The sequence below is a fragment of the Zootoca vivipara genome, chromosome 4 (assembly GCF_963506605.1).
Source record: "Zootoca vivipara chromosome 4, rZooViv1.1, whole genome shotgun sequence".
NCBI classification, from domain to species: Eukaryota; Metazoa; Chordata; class Lepidosauria; order Squamata; family Lacertidae; genus Zootoca; species Zootoca vivipara.
The window spans coordinates 89921778-89948154 of NC_083279.1; the positions used below are offsets into that span (position 1 = coordinate 89921778).

At 43.3% G+C, this 26377-nt stretch overlaps 1 protein-coding gene across 1 annotated transcript in view; it reads right to left on the reverse strand.

Annotated features, from left to right (window-relative positions):
* Positions 1-213: 213 nt before the first annotated feature.
* TMEM135 (transmembrane protein 135) overlaps positions 214-26377 on the reverse strand; it is a 158942-nt gene continuing 132778 nt past the window's right edge. The window contains exons 7-15 of the mRNA XM_035116527.2: positions 24504-24545; positions 23822-23968; positions 21782-21851; positions 11505-11672; positions 9975-10038; positions 8128-8204; positions 6174-6272; positions 3877-3944; positions 214-2123 (exon numbers count right to left, since the gene is read on the reverse strand). Of these exons, the coding sequence (XP_034972418.1) occupies positions 1988-2123; positions 3877-3944; positions 6174-6272; positions 8128-8204; positions 9975-10038; positions 11505-11672; positions 21782-21851; positions 23822-23968; positions 24504-24545 (871 nt within the window). The 3' untranslated portion in view covers positions 214-1987. The remainder of the gene's footprint in view (positions 2124-3876; positions 3945-6173; positions 6273-8127; positions 8205-9974; positions 10039-11504; positions 11673-21781; positions 21852-23821; positions 23969-24503; positions 24546-26377) is intronic.

The window sequence follows — 26377 nt, forward strand, 5'->3', positions numbered from 1 at the left end:
AGTTAATCATACTTTTCCCCTACCTCAAAGAGAAGCTATGGATTCGTTTGGCAACCCTGATATAAAATTTAGTGCATGAGGAAAACCCAACAACATGTAACAAGTATGACCAATACTCACTTAAAAGGCCAACGTGCAAGTTTATGTGTTAGAGCAGAAAATAAACGGAGGCAAATATATTGGTCCATTTTTTTAAAAAAAATCAAACAGCAATGGTAGCATAATACCTTTATTAGTTTTAACTAAAATTAAATAGTTCATGACACAGTGAGTGTGCTTTTTGAGTTCACCAGAAAAATTCATTGGGAACGCTGTTAAATTTTAAGAAGAAATAGGAAAAAAAGAACTTGCTGGCTTTTTAAAAAAACAAAAAGCCAGAATCAAGAGTACTTAAAACTACAGGCTTTTACATCATATTTTTCTTCCAGTGTTGCGCTTTATAACCAGCTTGAAGGAAAGTTCTCACAAACTCAAAATATTGCTTGCTCCCTGGGATGTTTTAAATAGATATTATGCTACTGCTGTTCTTTGGGAATATAATTTCACTGTTATATAGAATTGGAAATTATTCTGTTAGGTAATTTTCATGTGCACAAATACACACACTGCTGGAAAAGCGACAACTCTGCAGCAATTGAAGAAGAATCTGAACAGTATCTCTAAACTTTCTGTTGTTTTTCGAAGCACAGACATTCCAGCTTCTGACAAATTGGACGAATCAAAATACAATGTCTTTTCCATCCAAAGGTTTGGGAGCTCCTTCACTGCAGCCCACACCCAGCTGCACTGAATTGATCGTAGAAATGGAATCTGGACATCAAGGTTCCATAGGGATCAGACAGGGAAAGAGGGGCAGTGGATTTCGAGCAATGACCAGCTTGCCCTAAATTTAACATACTTGTAATATGGCTCTTTTATATTGGCTACACTTTTTTTTTAAAAAAAGAACAAAATCTGCAGAAGCAAACAGCATCAATGTTCTCAACAAAATCAATCTGTTTTGCTCCAACTTTCAAACTTTGGGGTTCTGACTCCTTTGGAAGGCCACTGGGTTACTGACATAGTACGGAGGCTTACAAAAAATCAAGTCAATTCCATATTCTAGGGCACAATCATCTTCTTAAGTCTTTTGTATATAGGTTTTCAACTTTTTGCTCTTCAAACCATCTAGTATCTTGTGAGGCTCAGCTCAAAACCTGAAGAACACGACTACATTCCATTCTGTGATGGTCTTGTCCTTTCTAGTTATTCATACACGTATCTGAAGAACTACATTACTCAGGCCTAAATGCCCACTATTTTTTTTTTAAATCTCTCGGCAGCTTTCGAGGTATGCAATTCGACTTAAGGGAAGAGATGCTGCTGTGGGGGGGGCTTTTTCAAAGCCAAAGCTGGATATAAACAGTACAGTCATAAATATGGTACTAGACATTGGTACCTTTAAACATTTTCCAGTAACAATGTTGTTGTTTTTTAACCAACTATCTGGAACAGAGAAAACATTCCCCACTAAAATCTGACTTTTAAAATAAAATCTATAGAATTCTGACATTGCTATCGCCAATGTCCCTTTCATTATTTTCTAAATGTAAAAATATCGTTATTAAGTTATCTACCGGAATGAATTAAAATGAATTGTTTTCAAAATGGTGTTATTTTTATTTTAAGTACATTCACGTACTTTAACCCACCCACCCCGATCTTTTTTGATATATTAATCCATTGATATATAATTCTGTCAAGAAATCTACCAGGTTGCGTCAACCAGCCACAGTGATCCAGAGACACTTTCTACTAAAGGAGCGGCAGAATTAAAAGCCGCATCTCGCTACGGTGCTTCAGCAACGCTTTGATTGGTAAGATAACGCAACTCACTGAAACAATACTGAAGTGGAACACAAGCCCTCTTCGGTCTATTTGACTGTTAAAGTTAATTTGACTTCTCAGCACAAACACCAGCCAGACTTCGTCCCAGGCCAACGTCTCACTACCAAGATCGCTCAACAGGCCTCTCTGGTGGAGCCACTGAATATCTTGGGTCAAGCGCAGGTACAAAGTCCTTGAAATGCATAGATGCTTCAGTACCAAATACATCCAAAACTTTCCTGTTCATGACGGCAAACCTAGAAAATACAAGGCGGGGGTTTAGCACATTGCATCACTTGGGAGCGTAAGGCAACTCTGATTCTGAATGAAACTTGGTTCCTGCAAAGCATTCACTTATGAAATAAGTCATGAAAACTCACAGAATTGTGCCTGCCATTGTTTTATTGAAAATGGAGTCTGAAATTATGGATTTATCAAAAGGAACATGACTATATATATATATATATATATATGATAGACCTAGCTAAAAACTCCCTCATACTAGATACACGAGTCAGAAAGTAACTTTTATTTGCTTTATAAAAGCTTTTGAGTGTTTACAAGACTCAACCAAAGTCTTAAATGGTTCAAATGAACTCCTTTAATGGACTAGGATTTGGTGGCCAGAGAAATTTTGGATATTCTCTTCTGAGGACTAACATAGCAATATCTTTTGCAGACTGAGCATATATTCACAGCAACCCCTTTTCGTGTGGCTCACTACTCTGTCAGTAATAGCTTGCAATGTGCTGCACACTAATGTGTCCTGCGTCAAACAAATCCCTTTCTTTCTCCTCTTCTCCAGTCTGTAGCTCCTCCTTCTAGTTGAAGGAAGTGTGGCAATGTGACACCTTACCAAGTGTTAAGTCCAATGCATTAACAATTACGGAGTTCCTGGGTAGCTTGAGGTTTCTCCTTCCCTGTTTGCTTTTCTTCTCTTTTTATTTTTATCTACAGCTATCTCAATTATTAACCTATGTCTGCGTTCAGATAAGCTACCCACCCTGTCCCTTCCTTTTAATCTAAAACTTGGGAGCATTGCACACAAACTGCATTCTACCCTAATCACTGCAAATCAAAGAGTGAAGCCTCTTGATGCTATAACCCTTACAGGTGTCAGGTATGACATGATTTTCAATTGGTTGCTTTAGCATTATGGTGTATTTTAATATATTTTTAACCTTCTGTTGGAAGCCGGCCAGAGTGGCTGGGGAAACCCAGCCAGATGGGCGGGGTAGAAATAAATTGTTGTTGTTGTTGCTCCTGCTGTTGTTGCTGCTGCTGCTGCTGCTGCTGCTGTAAGTAGTTGACTGTTTTTAAAAACAAGTCAGAATCGAAATTATCTTCCAGAAGTGCCAATGCAGACGACCCTTTTAAGTTAGGATAAAGACACAACCACAGACATGTAGGCATGTTTATACTCTACATATCACAGGACTTGTGATGGTGTGCAAATGCAAATATCCATTCTTAATCCTGAATTGAGAAACACTGTTGGTAATTGACATGGAAATGAAACCTTGAGATACAAGCAGAAACCAAGGAAATTCAAAGGGAATGGTGCTTTCCTGACGGCAACCATCCTATATTTTGAATATACAGCCAGCAAGATACTTGGGGGTGGTTGTTCTTTCTGATGGCCTCATTTAGCAGACTGTACAGTGGTACCTCGGTTTATGAACACAATTGGTTCCGGAAGTCTGTTCATAAACTGAAGCGTTCATAAACTGAAGCGAACTTTCCCATTGAAAGTAATGGAAAGTGAATTAATCCGTTCCAGACGGTCCGCGGAGTACTTAAACTGAAGCGTTCATAAACTGAAGCGAACTTTCCCATTGAAAGTAATGGAAAGTGAATTAATCCGTTCCAGATGGGTCCGCAGCGTTCGTAAACCGAAAATTCATAAACCGAGGTTCCACTGTATTGATCTTTCTCCCAAGAAAGAGTACCAAACGTCTCACAGAATTGCAATCTGCAACTGCTCTATTAAAATTGCTGCTGGTTACTTACCTTCCCCTTGTTAGCCGTAATAGAAATTTCCAATATGAAGGTCTCAAGTTTTGAACTTCCATCACGGCCTACAACAACAAAATCTGAATTTAACCATATTCTTATTCTTACTCTTCTTATTTCAATTCATGTACCACCCTTTATCAAAAGATCCCAGGGTAGTGTACAACTCTAAGAACACATTTTACAGAGCATCCATAATAAAAAGACATAATAAAAATCATAACAACAGTCAGCGTAATAAAATAATCATAACAGTCCCACCTGCCACAGCTTTAATGTCACACAAAGGAAGGGATGGGTTCAAGTTCATTGGCTGCTCAAGTCAGCAGACAGCTGCTACATGTTCCAGGAACACACATTTTTCCCCATGAAAGCCTCAGCAAGTCTTTGCGTCTAACAGCATAAAAAGCTCTGGCAATCTTGCTATTGGGAAACACAGGAAGGAGGCTACCGACCTTTGTGTTGTTGTTGTTTAGTCGTTTAGTCGTGTCCGACTCTTCGTGACCCCATGGACCATAGCACGCCAGGCACTCCTGTCTTCCACTGCCTCCCGCAGTTTGGTCAAACTCATGTTCGTAGCTTCGAGAACACTGTCCAACCATCTTGTCCTCTGTCGTCCCCTTCTCCTAGTGCCCTCAATCTTTCCCAACATCAGGGTCTTTTCCAAGGATTCTTCTCTTCTCATGAGGTGGCCAAAGTATTGGAGCCTCAGCTTCACGATCTGTCCTTCCAGGGAGCACTCAGGGCTGATTTCCTTCAGAATGGATAGGTTTGATCTTCTTGCAGTCCATGGGACTCTCAAGAGTCTCCTCCAGCACCATAATTCAAAAGCATCAATTCTTCGGCGATCAGCCTTCTTTATGGTCCAGCTCTCACTTCCATACATCACTACTGGGAAAACCATAGCTTTAACTATACGGACCTTTGTCGGCAAGGTGATGTCTCTGCTTTTTAAGATGCTGTCTAGGTTTGTCATTGCTTTTCTCCCAAGAAGCAGGCGTCTTTTAATTTCGTGACTGCTGTCACCATCTGCAGTGATCAAGGAGCCCAAGAAAGTAAAATCTCTCACTGCCTCCATTTCTTCCCCTTCTATTTGCCAGGAGGTGATGGGACCAGTGGCCATGATCTTGTTTTTTTTGATGTTGAGCTTCAGACCATATTTTGCGCTCTCCTATTTCACACTCATTAAAAGGTTCTTTAATTCCTCCTCGCTTTCTGCCATCAAGGTTGTGTCATCTGCATATCTGAGGTTGTTGATATTTCTTCCAGCAATCTTAATTCCGGCTTGGGATTCATCTAGTCCAGCCTTTCGCATGATGAATTCTGCATATAAGTTAAATAAGCAGGGAGACAATATACAACCTTGTCGTACTCCTTTCCCAATTTTGAACCAATCAGTTGTTCCATATCCAGTTCTAACTGTAGCTTCTTGTCCCACATAGAGATTTCTCAGGAGACAGTTGAGGTGATCAGGCACTCCCATTTCTTTAAGAACTTGCCATAGTTTGCTGTGGTCGACATAGTCAAAGGCTTTTTCATAGTCAATGAAGCAGAAGTAGACGTTTTTCTGGAACTCTCTAGCTTTCTCCATAATCCAGTGCATGTTTGCTATTTGGTCTCTGGTTCCTCTGCCCCTTCGAAATCCAGCTTGCACTTCTGGGAGTTCTCGGTCCACATACTGCCTAAGCCTGCCTTGTAGAATTTTAAGCATGACCTTGCTAGCGTGTGAAATGAGCGCAATTGTGCGGTAGTTGGAGCATTCTTTGGCACTGCCCTTCTTTGGAATTGGGATGTAGACTGATCTTCTCCAATCCTCTGGCCATTGCTGAGTTTTCCAAACTTGCTGGCATATTGGGTGTAGCACCTTAACAGCATCATCTTTTAAAATTTTAAATAGTTCAGCTGGGATATTATCACTTCCACTGGCCTTGTTGTTAGCAATGCTTTCTAAGGCCCATTTGACTTCACTCTCCAAGATGTCTGGCTCAAGGTCAGCAGCCACACTACCTGAGGTGTACGAGACCTCCATATCTTTCTGGTATAATTCCTCTGTGTATTCTTGCCACCTCTTCTTGATGTCTTCTGCTTCTGTTAGGTCCTTACCACTTTTGTCCTTGATTATGGTAATCTTTGTACGAAGTGGTAATTATGATTATGGTAATCTTTGATTATGGTAATCTTTGTACCGACCTTTGTACATGGGGTCAAACTGCCTCCTTGCTTCTAAATATTTTTACTCAACTAAATATTTTTACTCACATCAAGCAGCTTCCAACTAAAGATCAAACACTTACTGCCTGGAAGCAGATGGCTGTGGACACAGCGTAGATGATACTGTCAGCATGGGGAAAATAAGGTACCTTTCCAGCTTCGATGCCTTTGAAATACATGGCCTGTTAAATGAAAGAAGCACAGAGCAAAGTATTCTTACAAAGGCAAGAGATGCAACAGAGCCAAGAAGAGAGTGGCCACTGCTTCCACTTTCCTGCTCTAAGAATGCCAGGTGCTGAAGGAAGAAATGGCCAATTTCTGCGAGGCAAAGTGGGAAACTGAAGAAGGAAGGAGCTAAGAAGAAGAAGAAGAGTTTGGATTTGATATCCCGCTTTATCACTACCCTAAGGAGTCTGGAAGTGGTTAACAATCTCCTTTTCCCTTCCTCCCCCACAACAGACACTCTGTGAGGTGAGTGAGGCTGAGAGACTTCAGAAAAGTGTGACTAGCCCAAGGTCACCCAGCAGCTGCATGTGGAGGAGTGGGGACGCGAACCCAGGTCACCAGATTTCGAGTCTACCGCTCCTAACCACTACACCACACTGGATCCCAAGAGGGGAGCTTCCTGTTTGAATTCTTTATTTCATTTTTTTGCAAACTTGTGATGCTGCCTATTGACCGCCATGTGGCGCCAAACTCAAATCCCAATCTGGCCACAGCTTTTACAGCGTCTCCAGAATGCTGGGGGAAATGTCCAAATTCTGTGACAAGGAAACATGTATTGTAGACTACCTAAATGATTTTGCATAGCTTACAATGCATCTCTTTTTAGCATGGAACTGAGTGAGGAAGAGGGGAACAGTACTAAGACGACACGATCAGTTGCAGCAGGAGTGGGAATAAGCTCTAGGAATTATATTGGGCAGTACTTTCATGTTTGCAGTTTTGCTAGTTGCCGTATTTTTCTGTGTATAAGACTATGTTTCCCCCCAATTTTTTAAGTTTGAAATTGGGGGTCGTCTTATACATGGGGGTGTCTTATAGACAGAAAAATGCGGTATTGCTAGTGTAAACAGCTGCCTAACATCATATTGCATTAGTCGATATTTTAGGTCCAAGCAATATAACTCCCTCCTATATAGTGTTGGTGTTCCTTCCTTCCTTCCTTCCTTCCTTCCTTCCTTCCTTCCTTCCTTCCTTCCTTCCTTCCTTCCTTCCTTCCTTCCTTCCTTCCTTCCTTCCTTCCTTCCTTAGAGCAGTAACTAATCAGCCCTCTAAAAGCCACTTGAAATGGCATGCTCTTTCGAAGCATTTTTGGTTTTGCTTTTAAAGAAAACAATGGAAGCTTATTTCCAGCCCCACCGTTTCTCCTCCTAAGCAACACGTCCCTCTTTGGTCGGCTAGCTTTTGGCCGCCATGACGTAGCAATTCATGCAGAGATTCTGCTTTCACCAGCGTCCTAGTGCCCTGGAGTAAACTCGAGAGAGAATAAGCAGCCGCTGCGTGGTGCAGTATTACACAGCAAGTCTGGAACCAGTAGACCTCATCATTTAGTGAAGTGAAAAGATACAAAAGGGAAAAGCCAACAGGTGCATGAAATGCTATCCTTCCAAGCTGATTCCTGGTGTTATTTCCTCAAGGGAAAAATTAACATGTGGAAGCAACCTTTTAGCTTTCCATGCGAGATATACCAGTTCAGCAACAAAGCAAGCACACAAACACTCAGGGTGCGGTTCTCAAAGAAGCAGCCTACACCTGCTGGTCTGTGCCTTTTCCATTATTATTATTATTATTATTATTATTATTATTATTATTATTCTGCTGAGTGGGGTATCCCTGTTCTGTTGCCTATTCACACAGAGCTCCGTCTTCCTAAAGTGAAAATATGCAGGTCAGATGTGGGTGTAACAGACCCACTGGCTCCAAACTGGTACAGAGGAGTAGATGTGCTCAGAATTTTCTTCCTCCTTATTGTTTTACACACACACACACACACACACACAGAGAGAGAGAGAGAGAGAGACACATCAAGCTTACCTCTACTAGTTTGGAAGCCAGGTACATAGAGATAGTAGTACTTTTGTAGAACATCATTGACATTCCTGCCAAGGATCCTGAATGAACAAGGAACAAATCGGTCACCTTTTTTACCGTGTACTACATGAAATTCTGTAGCAACAATGATCCAAATAATGGACAACAGAGCTTAGGAGTCCAGCAGGATCAGACCAGAGACCAACATAGTCCACAATCAAAATTCACAGTGGCCAGGAAGATGACTTTGGAAGCCCAAAGGCAGGGCATGGGGGCAATAACTCTTTCCTCCTCTTGTTCTGTACACAGTGTTTCCCTGCACAGGGCCAGCAGACATAAACTGTCCTGTGAAAAGGAAGGTCTGAGCAGGGTATTGTGTGGGTTTACTTTTTATCTGCAGGTGTATATAAATGGTATATAAAGCCATTTACAAATACAGTGGAACCCCTACTTACGTATTTTATCCGTGTTTCCCATAGGAATTCATTGCCTTACCTCCCTCGCTGCCTTGGGCTCGCCGCCGGATCGGGCCCTCGCTGGCCCCGTTGCCCCGCGCTCACCGCCACTGCCAGATCAGGCCGTCGCCGGCCTCGCCTCCCCGTGCTCACTGCCACCGCCGGTTCGGGCCTTTGCCGGCCTCGTTGCCCCATGCTCGCCGCCATCGCTAGTTTCTGCCTTCACGGCCGCTGCCGTAAGGCCGGCCTTCTGCAGTGAGTGGGGCCATGGAGGAGCGAGAGGCAGAGGCCTCAGCCGCCCGCCCAGCCCGTACCTGTAGCGCGCTCGCCTGCCTGCCTGCCTGCCTGCCGATGGCTTCTCTTTCTCCTTCGCCTGCTCTGAGCTCCGCGAACGCTCGGATCAGGCGAAGGAGAAAGAGAAGCCATTGGCAGGCAGGCAGGCAGGCAGGCGAGCGTGCGTGTGCTACAGGAAGCGGCCGGGCGGGCGAGGCCTCTGCCTCTTGCTCCTCCGCGGCCCCGCTCGCTGCAGAAGGCCGTCCTCGCGGCAGCGGCCATGAGGGCACGATCTAGCAGTGGCGGCGAGCGCGGGGCAACGAGGCTGGTGAGGGCCCGATCTGGCGGTGGCAGCAAGCGCGGGGCAACGAGGCCGGCAAAGGCCTGATCTGGCAGTGGCGGCGAGTGCGGGGCAACGAGGCCAGCGAAGGCCTGATCCGGCGGCGGTGGCGAGCGCGGGGCAACGAGGCCGATTAGATGTCGAAGAAATTCGTAAGCGCACCAAGCAATGGGAACTCACTCCGTCGCGGGGATTCAAACCGCCGACCTTCCGATAAGCAAGCCCTAGGCTTTGTGGTTTAGACCTCAGCGCCATCCGTGTTCCCTCATTCCAAGGGCACTTATGGTATTGATTGGTTTTTTTATACATAAAGTCAATGCAGTCTTTATATAAAGGCATTCCCATGGCCAGACCCCCCCCCCCTGACCTGCCAATACTTGTGACATTGGCACTCTCTCCCAAGTCCCTACTTTCTCCAACATCATGCTTTCACCTTCTCCTATATCCTGGAATACCTGCTTTCCAGCCCTCTGCAAGCCCTACCATAACTTCCTTCTGGCCTTGCTTAAGCCAAATGAAAGCTAAGGGGTTTTTTCTTTGCTGACGGAAGCTGGACGTATTGCAAACATTCTGTCCCTGACACTGTCCATGGCCAATTCTTACAACATTTTGGGAACTAAGCTGATCTCCAACAGAGGCTGCCTCACTGCTCCCATCCCAAAATCGACAAAACCGTATGAAACAAGGAAGCAGAGGGCTCAGGTTCCAAACCAGCACCTCTCTAGCGGGTAGGCAAATACTTGGCAAGTGGGCCACTGCCATGGAGAAACATGGAGGTATACCTGCAATAAGTGCATGCAGTTCATCATCCAGGTTCCGTACCCAGCGCAGGAAGCAGCTTGTACCCTGTGGTTTGAGGATAATCACATCAACCTTGTTAGAGCTATAATCTAGTAACAAAGCTCTCAATTATATCTTAAAAATTTAATCAAGTCAACTTAAAGCCTCTGATTACGGCTCTGGCTCTTGATGAACACTTAGTAGCTGCTCAGCATGATGATTTATAAAGCAATCTCAACATGGTATTTGGAGATAGACTAGAAGGTCATTCTGAAACAAGGACAAAGCCTCAGCCAAATCCGAAATTGTTCATATATACACAGCCTCTTTGTTTTTCAAAATATCATTTCCTTCCTTTCTATACATTTTACCCAAACTGCTCCTCACCTGAGTCAATATACTACTTGGCTGCTTGAAAACTGGCCAATATGAAGGAATTGCTTCCAGACATTCTCCACATTATTTGGAATGGGGTGGTAAGAATTCTGGAGTGTACTGCTTGGGGGGGGGGGTTGTCATATTAATGCTAGTGGAAAAAGCTCTCTGCATGTAGTAAACTGGTGCTTCAGGGAAAGAGACTCCTCTCTCTGATGTGCTAGCTTCATATACGCAGGGAGCTAATTACATGGGAGAGCATTAAAAAGTAAGAAATCCCCCTGCCTTGCAATCTACAGTCTTGAAGAGTACAATGCAGAATTCTGCCACCAGCACTTTTAGGGTCCTGGAAGGTATACAAGGGAGCCTAGAGCAATAGGTCTTCCAGAGGAAAAGTTCCAACGTGCATTGTCCCTAGAAAGAGTGAGCATACAGGTAAACCTGGACTTTGCTTGGGTACAGCTCCATTTATATATATCCTCAAGCGGTGTGGTTGCTCTCAGAGAATCTAGTGGGTTGCTCAACAGTATAACGATACAATCTGCCATAATCAAATGAGTAGAATATCAATCATGAAGGCAGAAACCACACCTCTCCAAGCAGTAGGTGAATGGTGCTGTGATGCACTAATAAATGAAGACTTCTCTCTGTCTTGCAAACAAGGTATGTGTCATGCCTTTCAGACTCCCAGTTCATTGATGTGTTCTAAAACTGCTCATCACATTGACCCCCTCACCTCTTTTCAAGCTAAGCTTGTTTCCTTTTTGTTTGTTTTCTCCCTTTTAAGTTACAGAAACAATGCAACCCGACAGTGGTTACAAAATTCCTCCATGGTCAAGGAAGCAGAAATCAAGGGGATTCTCCCCACTTGCAACCAAATGAGCCAATATTCTACTAACACTCAATAAAAATGCTCCCCATTTAGTAAAAAACACTCCCCGTACACACACACACACACTTCAACTTGCTGATTAGGGCCCTTAATGCAATTTATTTTTTAAAGAAAAAAAGATGGTCCGCATGAGTGTGTGGTAGGTTATGTGGCTCAGTCCCTAGAATGATACAGATGCTCGTTAAATATTTCTGCTGCTGTAAAAGAGCAACTTTAGGATAATTAAATTCCAACTTTTTAACTTTTCAGCACTTTAGAAACTTACTTTGTATATACTGACAAATGACCCCAGAAAAGCCCCAAGCTGGAAATTTTCTTTGTTGTAGAGGAGCGAGAGCAGCCGGGAAGGTTTTGTAAACAGATGCCGGAATGCTGACGGGATCCGAAGGCAACACTGGATCAAGTAACCAACGCTAAACATCCTAATGAAGCCCTAGAGAAGATATTAAGAACGTGACATTTAGAGAGAGGGAGGCAGAGCAAATGAAAGAAAAACAGCCCTGTCAGGAACTTCACAGATAAATCTCACTTATAAAACAAAACACTGGGAAGGTATGCTGTGCAAACATTCACAGAAACATTACCTTGGAACCTACAATCAAAACGTCCATCTAGTTTCCTCCTTTTTTCCCGATTCCCAAGGGTTTCAGAGTGTAAAATTTCTCCCTATGGATAGTATTCAAATTAAGTTGTGCTCAGAGTAGACCCATTAGAAGTAAGGAACCCAACATGGCCATGTTCATTAATTTCAGTGGGTCTACTCTGGGTGAAATTTAATTGAATACCAACCATAGCTTATTACAGTTTTACCCAACCCTTCATCCAAGGAGCTTCGGGCTCACCTTCATTTTCATATAAACCCTGTAAGGAAGGCTAGGCTGAGGGATGGTAAACAGCGAAAGTAATGGGTTCAACCCCCAGACGGGGCAATCTGAATATTCCTGCTCTGCTGGGGGTTGGACTTCCCTTCCAACTCTACAATTCAATGATTCCGTATCTGAAGGGCACCCAGTGACCTCTGTGGCTGTATCTATCCTGTGCCAGACCAACAAATCAATCATTATGCCCCAGTGGCTCTCTGTAGACATTGAAACACCTGCTCCAGGAGGACTGAGCCTGATTCTCTGCCCAACCCAAAATCCTCTGTGTTGAGTGGGCCCTTAGACCAAGGGTAGACCACCCACTCCCTTGCGCATTCCCTTTAGTGTAACATGACAGCTGTTCGTGTCTTGTGTCAGCTGATGGCCCTTGAGAGACTGACAACAACCAAAACAACGCAGGGCAAGAAATAGAGAATTACTCCACTACGGTCTCCTCCAACATCATAGTGGCAGTAGGAGTATCCGAGGCCTGGAGGCTTACTGGGAGAGGGGGAGGGGACTTATTAACACTTCTGATTTTCCAGTGCTATCTGCACCTGCAATAAACATGAACAACAGTTCAGTGAAGAAGGCAGGTGAGGGGCATAACAGCAGCTATTTCCAGGCTAGGCGATTCAGCTGCAGAATGGGAGTCAGGACATCGGAGCTTTCTTTTCTAGAAAAATAGGTACCGGTACTCCCCGGTGAAGTTACAGTAAGTGCCACACTTTTTAACCATCCAAAAGAGGTGCTGGTGCTGCGTACCTTTGAGCACTCCTTGAAAAACAACAACACTGTGCCAGAGATCTATGGGGAAGGCAGAGCCAGGAACCTTTTTCAGAATGAGGGCTGCATGCTCATCTCAGCAACCTTTGTGGGGCGGGGCACATGCCTCTAGTGGAGGGAGGGGCAGAGGCAAAAGCAGGCGGAGCAATGAATGTGGTTTTTTTCCTTTGTGCAGCAGAATAGTTTTCTACCCACACCCCTTCTCTATCCTCAAAACAGGCAAGTGAGAGGCATTATCAGAGTTCAAAGACACATCCCAGCCATGCAAAAATACTCGAAGGAGAAAGGGAACTAGGACTGGTGAGGGGCAGAGTTCTAAATTCCCTGGGTGCCAGGCATGTCTTGCCACTGGCGCAGATCCAATTGCAAACTACATGGAGATTTCCGAGCACCAGGTTGGGGACTGACATCTCCTTTGAGTCAGCTGACTTGTGCAGAGGCAAAGACATGTGTCTTGTGCTTCTGCGCTGCCGCACGAATCATGGACCCCTTGCTGGGCATCTTAATCCTCCATCATCACATCAAGCAAAGTAAGTGCAGGGCTGAGTACAGATCTATCGTGCTGCACCGTAACGGAACTCGCAGGCCTCAGTTTCAAAATTACCAGTTAATACCATTTCCACTGTGTGGGTGTGGGTGTGTTTCTTCTCCTTGCATACTGGGGCAAGTGAATTGTTGTAAGAGCAGGCTACAGTCAAGCAATGTAGCTGAGATAATAGAATCATAGAATTTCAGCATTGGAAGGGACCGTGAGGGTCATCTAGTCCAACCCCCTGGCAAATAGACATTCTGTTGTGGTGCCAGCCGGGCCAGATTTCGGTTTGATGAGGCCCTAAGCTACTGAAGGTAATGGGGCCCTTTATATTTCCAGCTGTCCTTTGTCTACAACAAATTGTCACTTTTTTTTGTTGAATATATGCTATATGTACTTTATGTATCTTATCAAAGTAATTGTTGAACTTAACCTTATATTTTGAAAATGTACATCCAGGTTTTTTTCCTTTAGATTTTTTTTTGGGGGGGGGGGCAAGATAGTGGAGCCCTAAGCTATAGCTTGTTTAGCTTATACGTAAATCCAACACTGGGTGCCAGTAACTAGGTTTAAGGTGCCACTGGGCCTGAGGTTCCCCCCCTCCTCTTACAGGTTGATATCCAACTAAGTCATACTCAGAGCAGCCTGAAGTTACTTACGATCATACTCCTCCTCAGAGTATGATCAACACTGCATCTCACCCATATACACCTTTGCCCTGCCCTGGTTAACTCTTCTTTGTTTTATTATTTTTGGAATATATTCTATGCCACATCGAAAACTTCAGTTAGTAGCTTGAATCTAAATCCTGCAAATGAATAAGCACATTTGTCCCCCTCCCTTCTTTTTTCACTTAATTTGAAGGCAGACTCCCCACGAAAAGTTCGGGAATGTTAACTTGATGGAGAAAAGAAACATTCAGATGTGCAAGGTATTTATTTTTCTCCTTAAATCCATGCCAATGGATCAAGTCCTTCTCCACACAGTTGTGGAACAGAAAAGGAAACAATGAGATGGGGAAAGCCTTATGCCTCGCACTCAAACATCTGGAAGACTGTGGGAACTCTGAAAACAAAGATCTTCCTGAAAACACAAGCACTAGACAGCTATATTCAATCTCCAGCGTATTCAATTCCTGGGTTCTTTCAACAACCACTCTGCAAGGTGTCTTGCGAAGCATGCACTAAAGCAAAAGGATATCCATGTACTGAACCGTTCAAGCTGCTCAGCCAATGTTAACAATATGTGGTTTGTTTCCATGTGCAGTCCAACCTCAGGGTGTATTAGAATAGAAGTTAAGAACATGGGGGGAAATCCTGCTGAATCAGACCAAGGCCCCATCTAGTCCGGCTTCTCAACAGCGGCCTGCCAGAAAGTTCTGCAAAGCCCACAGGCAAGGGTGGGAAGGTTGCTTGTCCTTAGCACTGAGAATTAAGAACACTCAAATGCCAACCATCATGGCAAATAGCAACTGAGAGTCACACCCTCCATGGATTTGTCCATCCTCCCTTGTAAGGCACCACCACATATTAGGAGTGGATTCCCTGCGTTAATTACATATTGAGTAATCTCTCCTAAATGTACTGCCAGTTAATTTTAGACCAGACTCTGGGTGCAGTGGGAAGGCAGGGCGGAGGGCTAATAAATGAGTCTGAATCCTGGCAAGATAGAAGCTATGTGGGTGAATGGTTCTTGGATCCAGAAAGCAAGTCAGTTGCCTGCCCTGGATGGGGCTGCACTCTCCCAGAAGGAGCAGGTGTATATTCTGGGATCCAGCTCCATCACTGGAGGCAAACCTATTTGAAAGCTTTCCCACAGCAAAGTCTTCCAGCGGACACATCGGGGAGCAGGCTAACCCACAGTGATACAATTGAGACAAAGGCTGCATCATAGCTCACCCTCCTCCCAAAGAAACTTGAACTTAGTGCTGGCAGGCACACCACCTTCTGAGCACAATTTTAGTTGGGACAACTCTGTTTTGCAATAAACTGCAGCCATCCAGGTTGAGAGCTTGTGAATGGGGGGGCTCAAACACAACAAAATCCATTTTATTGTGTTTGATATTGTGCCAATAGCTATAATTCTAATTCATGCATCAAATGAAAGATTTCACAGGCGCAGAAAGTCTACCGTGAGATATAAAAGAGCAGAATAATTTTAACCAACTTTTATGGCCCGATATGCCCTCTCTGCTAAGGATTACTTTGTGAAACAGGTTTTTGAAAAACGATTAAAGGATTCAAAGACCTCTTCCACATATACTCTTACAAATATCATCACACAATCTTGTTCAACAGACATATTTTTAAAAAACCTGATTCTGTTTCTCACATTGAAACTCAGTACTAGGTAAATATTCAAAACAGAGAGTAACAAATCAGATTGCTGCAGGTGCAACACATTCATAAATGGGGCTGGGGTGACTCACTGCTTACTCGTTTTATTGGCTAATTTTCTCCTATGTATCTGCTCCCCCAGCCAACTTCTAAACTCATGGCACTTTCAGTACAGGTTGTAGTCATAACAATGATGATATCAGCATGGATCATGAGATCTAAACATTGCCTGTTTCTTATTTAGCACCAGCTTTTCTACATGTATGGTTTCTCTTTTTCTCTTTCTTCCAAGGTTTACTCCTTGTTTCTTTTCTTAACCTTTACAAAACAGGCTCTTGCAGTACTCCATTTGTTCCACAAGTTAAGCTTCCATACAGATTAATTGTATGTCACCTTACCAGCGGTTTGGTACAGGGATAAGGTTGCCTCTAAGTGCCACAGTGGTTACTAAACCAGTCTGAGAATGCTCACAGCTTGTCCCGTGAATTATTTTCACCACGGGGATCAACATCCCCTTAGTACATTTCCCACCCACCTCTTCCTGCAAAACTTACTTTGTGCGTTGGAGCCATTACGTAAAAGTGCCCCTGCCTCCAACCATCGTTTGCCATTATTATCATTGTTATTGTTATTTTACTGGAGGGGGAAGGAAATTTGCTACATCTTTGCCCTTGTTCACGCGGCAAATTCAGCGTAAACAGAGATGGGTCAGTGGGAAGCTTGTGGTGGAACTTCTGTTTCCTATCACAAAAGGAACACACAGACCAAGCTCTCCATCTTCTTTGAGGCTCTCTATAAACATTCAAAGTTACTTGCACACCAGTAAAATGTCAAGAGGGAAGCAATGACAAACCTTTGTATCATAGGTAGCCAATCTGGTGCCCTCCAGAGGTTTTGGGTTACAGCTGCCATCACACCTAACCATTGGACATGCTGGCTTGGGCTGGAAGGCACCACAATGACTACCCCTGCTCTATATTCCTTTATTATTATTATTATTATTATTATTATTATTATTATTATTATTATTCTTCCCTGTGAAGATCCCACTTCTCTAGACTAGGCTCTTGAAATGTCTAATGTGCAATAACTGGCTGTGTCATCTGCTGTTCCAAGACTGGTGAATTTTAAGTATTGGCCACTTTTTGAATTAGGAGAATTTATTTGTTAAGTGCATTTTGTCCAGGACATAGGAAGAGTCCTGAAAAAGTGGAGCAAAGGTCCATCTAGCTCATTAACAGTGACCAACCAGAGGCCTATGGAGAGCCCTCAAGCTGGAATTAAGCACAACAGCACTATCTCCACTTTTCTTGTCGCAGATTGTGCCCACTTTGTGGGAAAACCAGACAAAAGCAAACACACAAGCAGGTATGACGATAGGAAGACAAGCTGTTTGGCAGGAAAGGAACGTCTGACAAATAGGTCAAGCCATTGGCAGCCATCCTTCCCAGACTTTGGGGGGAGGGGGGAGCCACAACCCTTTCATAATGAAAATTACAAAACCACGTATGTTCTTTCTTAGAAGACAGCTCCTGCTGATTTTGTCCAGAGACATCCTTAGGAAAAGCTCAACAATACTGGTGGCTCTCTCAAAAACCTCAAAGCACATGTACCGAGCTCAGAATAAATTATCAAAATAGCAAGGTTTTGCTTCTGTTTAAGTGATATAAAACATGATCACATGAAACCAAGGCCCAGCAACAATGTTCAAAAGTGTTTGTTCCACTTTAGTCTGGCCCAGCTTCTGTAATGTAATACCAAGGAACTTCAACAACTTCGAAATCGAGCTGGACAAGCCTACGGAGCAGATTACAGAGGTTTCTCATCTACCGTCCCAGCTGCAAATCATAGGCTAAGCAGGAACCTAAGTATAGACAACATCAGGCATGGACAACATCAATGCTGGTATAACAATTAAAAGAAACCTGGCTAGGAGGAAAGGGATATTTGTAAAAGAAAGGAGGCATAAGTTGTCCTTAAGCCGGTTTCTCTATATTCCTTAACCAAAATCAAAAAAATTGACAGGATAATGACTTCACCAGCTACCGAAAGGGATGAGAAACTTGAGAGAAATCAGATGCAGTTTGCTGGATCACATGGAAAAGAAGGGCTATCCAGTTTCCACTTTACCTGGAAACTTGAATCCTGAACCAGCAAACTACCATTCAAGTTAATAGGTAGTTCACCTAAACAGATGAATGTCTGCTCACATTGCCTGCTGAACATTTGGCACTGACTTCTTAGGAAACCGATGTCTACTACTTCTGTTACTACTAGCGAGGGAGGCTCCTTTCTATTTTAAATATATCATTTAAGAAAAAATCTCGTTGATATATTTATAGTGCTGATTGCTGTGTGAATATCATTTTACTGGCTCAGTGTATAAGAATTTTGGGTGCGATTAAATGGGCCAGTGAGCATTGATAGCTATGACGGCGGTCATTACTTGAAATATGCATGTACAGTGAAATTGAAACCAGCTAAGACTCTTCAAGTGGAAGACTTCATGTCTTGTGCAGGACTTGAGTCAATGCATAGATTTATAAGTAACTCAAACCATCAGCCTCTCTTATTGATTTTCTACCCTGACAACCAAGAATGTTTAGTGGATAATTTTTTTAAAAAAAGATCAACCGCTTACAGGTTTTTATGATCAAGCGGCATGCTAATGGTTAAATAAATAATTAGAAATATAAATCTGAAGGTAATCAGCTTTTCCCTATATAACTGGGAACAACAGAATTAAGTTTAAATCACCACCGCCAAGGTAAAATTTTAGAAAGCAAAAATTACACTTTTAAAATTTATTTAAAATATGTGTTTGCCCATGCTGGCTGGAGTTAATTGGGATTTTATACTAACATACCTGAAGGGCAATAGAATGGGTAAGCCTGGTGTAAAACATGGTGTAAAACCAAGGTCTTTAGTGCTGAGCTGGCTTACCAGCCCATAAGGGAGGTGCTGTGGTCTAAACCACTGAGCCTCTTGGGCTTGCCGATCAGAAGGTCGGCGGTTCGAATCCCTGTGAAGGGGTGAGCTCCCGTTGCTCTGTCCCAGCTCCTGCCAACCTAGCAGTCCGAAAGCATGCCAGTACAAGTAGATAAATAGGTACCGCTGCGGCAGAAAGGTAAACTGTGTTTCCATGTGCTCTGGTTTCCGTCACGGTGTCCCGTTGTGCCAGAAGCGGTTTAGTCATGCTGGCCACATGACCCGGAAAGCTGTCTGTGGACAAACGCCAACTCCCTCGGCCTGAAATCGAGATGAGCGCCGCAACCCCATAGTTGCCTTTGACTGGGTATAACCATCCAGAGGTCCTTTACCTTTTACCTTTTACCAGCCCATATTCTCAACTGTAGCTGTGTGCCTGCTTATGTGTCAATTCTTAGTGTGGTAACCAAACACACAGAAAGAAGTTTCATTCTTTCCGTGTGCCAAAGATGTGCCCATTAAATTTGCAATTTCTATCCCAATTATCCTGCAAGTTTTGTTATATGTTTGATAAGGAACTGAAACCTGTACTTATGTCTGTGTGGCGACCCAAATCTGTGCTTAAAACAGCTTCACTGGCTTGGGTCATGCTGCTAACCAGCTGGCTGTAATGCACTTCAAGACACTGACACAATGGCACATGGCACCTGCCATATTTTGAGGCCGAGTCAAAATATGCAAACTGTCAAGCTGCACCTTCTCTTTCACATGCTGTTCTTCACACTTGTTGTTGGAGAGCCATAACAGTTTACTATGGAGATCTGAAGGGGAGAAATATCACGGCCAATAAAACTGCAGACACTTCCCAAAAAGCTGCCTCGCCCCGTACACATTGCTTCTAAAACGCAAGACCAAAATGAGCTGGAGTCCTACCAAAGGAAATGTGAGCAGGTGCTCCCACCTGTGCCAGTCTAACTGCAGCCAAAACAATCTCCCCACACAGTTCACTCTCTCTTCCAAGGGAAAGAAAACCCACACCGATCGTATTCTGGGAGAGGATAGTTCATATCAATGAACACGGACCGCCCTTCCTTCGTGCAACAACTGTGAACTTTCTCCCATTACCCTTAAAATACATTCACAGGCTCGGAGAGTCCAAAAAAATCGACCCCAATGTGCCAGGGAGGCACAGCTGTATAAGTGCCGCCTCTGCCGAGAACAGCACATTCCTGGTACTTGAGTTGAGGGAACGGCTGCAAGTGCGATCTGTTACACGGTTCTGCGCGCAATTAAATCGGACAAGGCTCTCAGAGACTTGCTTTTCACTCACTTTAGCAGCTTACCACAGGCACTAAATGAACACCAGTGACAGTGGTTACCACGTAAAGAGAAGCGGGCATCTACTGAAGAACCTTTCCAATGAGTCAGTTATGTAAAAGACACCGCAGAAGGCTTCACATATTGGAGCTTTGAGGTCCCCTTTGCCCGTTGCACCTCTCTTTTTAAAAAAATGCTTTTCTAAAAGAACACAAGGATTGCCCTGCAGAATTCACATGAAAAATCTAGCATTCTGTCTGCAACAGCAGCCAGCCAAGTGACTCTGAGCACTCATGAACAGAGCATGAAACTGTGCTCTTTGTCCTCAGCACACGGGATTCAGTGCTATACTGTCTCCGTACATAAATGTGATATTCGTTTACTGCGGCTAGCTAGTAGCCATGGAAAGACCCATTCTCTGGGAGGGTATTTCTAAAGAACATGGAAGACACAGTGTGTGAAGCAACTCTTAGAACAAGTTCAGTGGGGAGGGGGAGAAATATCACCAGGGGCCTGGAACTGGGGAGACTGGCAGTCCAGAAACCCAGCCAGATGAGCAGGGTATAAATATCATCATCATCATCATCATCATTTGCACCTTACTCTGCACCAAACCATCTGCCCCCTTCCATTTATGAAGCTTGTGTGCCTGTTCCAACCACACTACAATAATAATTAAAAACTATTGTTTTAAAAAAGCAAGCCGTTTACATATATGGAATAGACCATGAAAGGATAAAATGCACAGTCTTGATGTTTCCTGTTAGATCCCTTGTAGATAATACAGCACAGACATCAAAGAGGAACACTGCATTACCCAAAGAAAATGCACTTTTCACACTATGCACTCTCCCAACTCCCCTCTGCCCTGAACACTGCAATTGATAGAAATCTAGAAACCACTACAACATTTTTCCAGGCACATGCATACACAAACAGGACCCAGAGTAGGAAAACCTTTTTGTGACTAGGGATGGATGGATCACTCTTATTTCTGGTCTGTGTCAATTCTACCGTGTATGCTTATTTGTAATTACAGGTAGGTAGCCGTGTTGGTCTGCCATAGTCGAAACAAAATTTTTAAAAATTCCTTCTAGTAGCACCTTAGAGACCAACTAAGTTTGTCATTGGTATGAGCTTTCATGCACACTTCTTCAGATACACTGAAACAGAATATAAGGGTCTGGTGACTTCTGTTTCAGTGTATATGAAGAAGTGTGCATGCACACGAAAGCTCATACCAATGACAAACTTAGTTGATCTCTAAGGTGCTACTGGAAGGAACTTTTTTAGCTTATGTATTTGTAAGTGTCTGTTCTGTCCATCTCCACATTAATCTGCAGATAGATTTTTTAAAAGTATGAAATTCTTATTTTAAAAGGTACTTAAATATATAATTACACATGCATTTTCTCACTAAATATGTATTTTGTGATGAAATACATATTTATGTATTCAAATACACATTTCAGTACTGATTACTTTATCTCAGTGCACGCACTTCTAAAAGTATCCTATCCTAAAATATGAACTTTTATAAGGCATTTTGGTATGTCTTTTGAGCCAAGAACTGTACTGCAAAATTTGAAGAAGTGCAAAATCAGGATAATTGTGCTCCAATCTTAACATGAAGCTGGGAGGTACAAATTAGCTCAGTTTGCTAAAAATGTGGACCAAATTCCCCCCCCTCCATCCATATTAGTGACATACATCAACTTTTTATCTCTAAATAATAGTTTTAAATAGTTTTCTAATGGTGAATTATGTTATTTTTTCCACTCACTTTAACACAATATGAGATGCAATTATCTTCATAATGCTTACAGCATCTGTGCCTTGGCCCATGTTTGCATCTGGAAAATAAACACAAAAAACAGAGCCCTGCATCAGTATTAACCACCAAGTTGCTTTTTGCATACCAAACACATAAATTATCTACTTCCACCAAAATGTGCAGAATGTTCTATAGCTACTTCTTCTTTTGTTATAAGTGTGAAGCAAAAAAGAAGAAAAAATGTAAAAGTACTTAAAGATCCTGTACAAATAAAGGCAAGACCTTTGTTCTAGGGAGAGCTAACACAGCTAAGAAATTGAATTGCGAACCAGGAAATCCTCTTTTCAAATCTTTCCTTTCCCATGAATTCACTAGGTAGCCTCAGAACCACACTTAACATTACATTAAATGAATATTCACATGCATGGGATTTTAAAAAAATCATTATTATTTTAATAAAAAGCCATGGAGGACATTGATCCAGACCGGGACCATGGGACAGGTGGAGAGACGTTTGATCCTGGCTTGGTCATTTTAACCATTGCAATAGTTCCATTTAAAGTAGCACCCCACCCCACCCACCCACCCCATATCCAAGTTGCTACTTGTTCCGGGAAGGAAGCTGCTGCCTGAACCTGGAACTTGTAAAAGAAACAGGATTTTGTGATCTCTGACTTATGTGCATATTGCACAGAACAAAGTCAGAGGTGAGCCCCCACATCTTGTTCATCTTTCTGACTTGCCCATGTGCTCCATGATTCAGCCAGGATTGTGGCAAGTGGTACAGTGTGGGCTGCTGGTTGGAAGGTCACAGAGAGGGGCACACAGATGACTGGAAGGTTGCATATTCCTCCCTCTAGGTTTAGGGGGAAGTTGTACTCTTCGCAGCTCACAATACTTCACTTTTCATTTGCATTACAGCTATGTGGAAATTCTACTGTTGTGGATTTGAAAAAGATAAATGCTTTGGGGAGGGCTCTCCAGTTGTTGGGACATATCAGGTTGACTTACAAGAAAATCAATTTGATGCTGGTTCTAGAAATTAGATTTTCTTGTAGTCAAGTATTTGCGGTTTGAGGACAAAATAACATTACTCAATCTCTCGATTGTGCCAAATATTTTTGGAAGCTTTGAATTATGCGCTGCAAAAGCGTATCAGTCATAAATCACCCATGAGGTCAGTTTGTGTAGCAAAAATTGTAATGAGGATGTGATCAAGTTACAGACATTCAGACTTAGTTATATCTGAAAGGAAACATATGGGAGAGAAACTTGAGAGAGGATTAAGATTAAGAACTCAATGGTTTTTTTGGTCATATGCAAGTGGGTCGGTAGAAATACCAAACAAAGATCATTCTTCTTAATTGTTGATCATTTGGGCCTTTTCTTGAGAACCCCTGGAATGAGCAGTTTCGTTTCGTGGGGCGACTGCATTGCCAGCTTTCGTTATATCTTGTATGTGTCTCAGCTGAATTATCCTAGACTAATCCAGTGATACACCAAAATGAGCTCTTCAAACCAAGTCTCCTGAAAATCAGACTCTTGGCCTCTCCTATTCAATATAATTTTCAGGCTTGAGGGACTGTTCTTTGTAACATCATGGGAAAGTCTACAGGTCATATATAAAGGCAATGCCCTGGACCAGAAGTGGACGGCATTGCTCCCCTGGCTTCCCTAAGATGAGCATCACTGCTATATATCTAGGTACCAGGAAGCTTGAGTGAGTAGATTGGCCTTCCCAAGGTCCCTGCTGTCTTGCCCCTTTCTTGGTAACTGGCAGCACTGTGTGCCAGGTGTCTGGAACCAAGGCTTCTGGTAGCAGAACTCAGGTGTCACTAAGTTAGCTGGCCAGGGTATGGAGCGGTTGGGAAGTTTTCTGCTCCACTTCAGAGCCACTAGTGTGAATGGCAGAGAACAGCTAACAGTTGAGCGGAAGACAGGTAACACAAAGGGTCAAGCTAAAATGCTCAAATCTCATTTGACCATTTGTCAGTGACTTGGCAAACTGGTTGGCACGGCAAATACAAATCCATGAAATTCTACACTCACACTTTGTCCACAAGTTTCTTTGTTGCCGCCACTATGTTCATTCGCTGTGTCATTTCTTCGCTGTGCTTTGTTTTTCTCCCTCTCCTTAGAAAGGCTGCTTCCGGTGCAAAAGAATGTGTGGGAATTTCTTCCTTCCCTACAATGAATCTGGAAGAAAAGAAACAGAGATACACACAAGTCACCAGCTACCTGATTTCTGCAATGCCATTTTCAAGCACTGGATTGCAGTTGCCTCTGGCTAGCTTACTGCTGGAGCAATTTTATAGCCATGCAATTCCTTAAAATATGGCATGTTGCCTAAAACTGCAAGTTTTAACGTTCTGTTGGTAAATAGTATTAAATAATAGTGTTCAGAAAGTAAAAACAAACAAAACAGGTAAACATATTTTATTTACGAAACGATATATAAATGCAGGTGCTTTCTTGAGGCATCTGTTATATTAAGCAATGTCGGGGGATGATTATCCAGCACATAATGAAAGTATTATAAATGGAAGTAGTATATGTTTTCCATCAAAAAAATAAAAGTAAAAAGAGCAACAAGGCTGGAAATCATGCTTTGAAAAGAGCTTTTGTTTCTTGCATGTCTAATTTCCTCCCACTATGTTTGCACATATTTCACTCAATCTGGTCTGATCACTTTGGGCTACAAAGGAAAAAACACTTGCTTTGTTTTACTTACTTTAGTGCTGAGAATGTAAATCCTTTCAAGCCATCCTTGCACCTGAAATATAAACCAAACGTTTTGGGTGTGGTTAATTCGATAGTTCCCAAATTCAGAGCAGCCAAACAGCAGAGATCATTTAAAGCATCAGAGTCTTGCAACCTTCTTCTATACAAGGCCAGAAATTCAGAGATAAAATGACCATATGTGTACCATAATTATTTCGTTATTGTTTGCCTTTGCAATTTTTTTAATTAGAGCGTGTGCAATATAAACTGAACCCAACAGAATTCCCTCCAGATGACCAAAAAGCAGCTTATGTAAGCTTTGGCAAAAGAAAGAAATGCCTCAAGCCCGGCAACGGAAAAAGCCAGTTTGGTTTCCATTTCGACACTTGCCAAGAAGTTCTACCATTCTGCCAGCAGATGTCCCTGATCAGCAGCAATTCAAAAGTCTGTTGCATATGCCAAGAAGTTAACCAAACAAGTAATTCTGCTGCTGGCAAAGAAGGAGCGGGGGGGGGGGGGGAGAGAGAGACAGATTTTCATTCGGTCAAGCGCCAAGGGCAGCTTCTCATAACGCATTTCATACTCAAGTGCAGATGGCAGAGGACATGGCCACGACATCAGTGACCCCATCAGCCGAGTCATAGCTGAGTGGTGCAAATATGTTTCCAACACAACTTTCCCCTTTAAAGGACACAGAAGCAGCAGCCTTCTGGCTAAATGGACTGGCCATGCATTAATTTATACCTAATAAATGCTATGGAGACTAGTCACGTCAATACTTCAAAAAGAAGATAATGCTGTGACTTTTTTTACCATTGTTATAAGGGGGGGGACTGCTCCTTTTCCCTTATGAGGTACCCAACAGCCCATATAGAGTCCTTGTGTCTAGAGTCTCTATCAGTAGGAGAAAACAACAGAGACCAATCAGAGAATACTGAGAAGCAAAGCAGCTACGGTAGTAAGCCTGATCTTGTCTACAGCAGAAAACCTGTCTGCCAGGATACCTGCTAATGGTCACTGATTGCATTACTTGGGCAGTCTGCCATTCCTTTGGAGATGCTAAATAGGTAAAGGTAAAGGGGCGCCCCCCCCATTCATACATACCGTGGTTCTCCTAAAATAAGACATGTCTTATATTTATTTTTCCTCCCAAAAAAACACACCACGGCTTATTTTCAGGGGATGTCTTTTTTTTAAAGCTTTTTTACTTTTTACCGGTATTAAGCTTTCAGAGGGTTTTGCTGGGTCGGGGCTCCGTGCGGCGTGCGCTGCTGCCCTTGCCGGGTCCCGCTGAGTCGGGGCTCGGCGCAGCGTGCACTGCTGCTCTTGCCGGGTCCCGCTCAGCCGGGCCTCGGCGCGGCGCGCGCTGCTATCTTTGCCGGGTCCCGCTCAGTCGGGGCTCGAGCGGGAGCCGGCAAGGACAGCAGCGCGCACTGCGCCGAGCCCCGACTGAGCGGGACCCGGCAAAGACAGCAGCACGCGCCGTGCCGAGTCCCAACCCAGCGGGACCCGGGAGAGACAGCAGCGCGCTGCGCGCCAAGTCCCGACCCAGTCGGGGCTCAGCGAGGCGCGCGCTGCAGAAGGGCCATGCAGACCTGCTCCCACCACTAACAATACCCCAGTGCATCTTATTTTGGGGGTATGTCTTATATTTTATTGCCTCCAGAAAATCGTGCCATGGCTTATTTTATAGGCACGTCTTATTTTGTGAGAAACACGGTACAGATAAGCCCTTAAGACAGGATTTGAGAGCAAGGAGACAATGGGGAGGTTTTCCCATTTCCTTTGTCCTTGCAGAGAAACATTTGAGGTCAATTTGGGAGAGTCAAAATGGTTTCAGGACTTTTTTCCTGTACTGTTTCAGACATGTGGTTTATATATTTA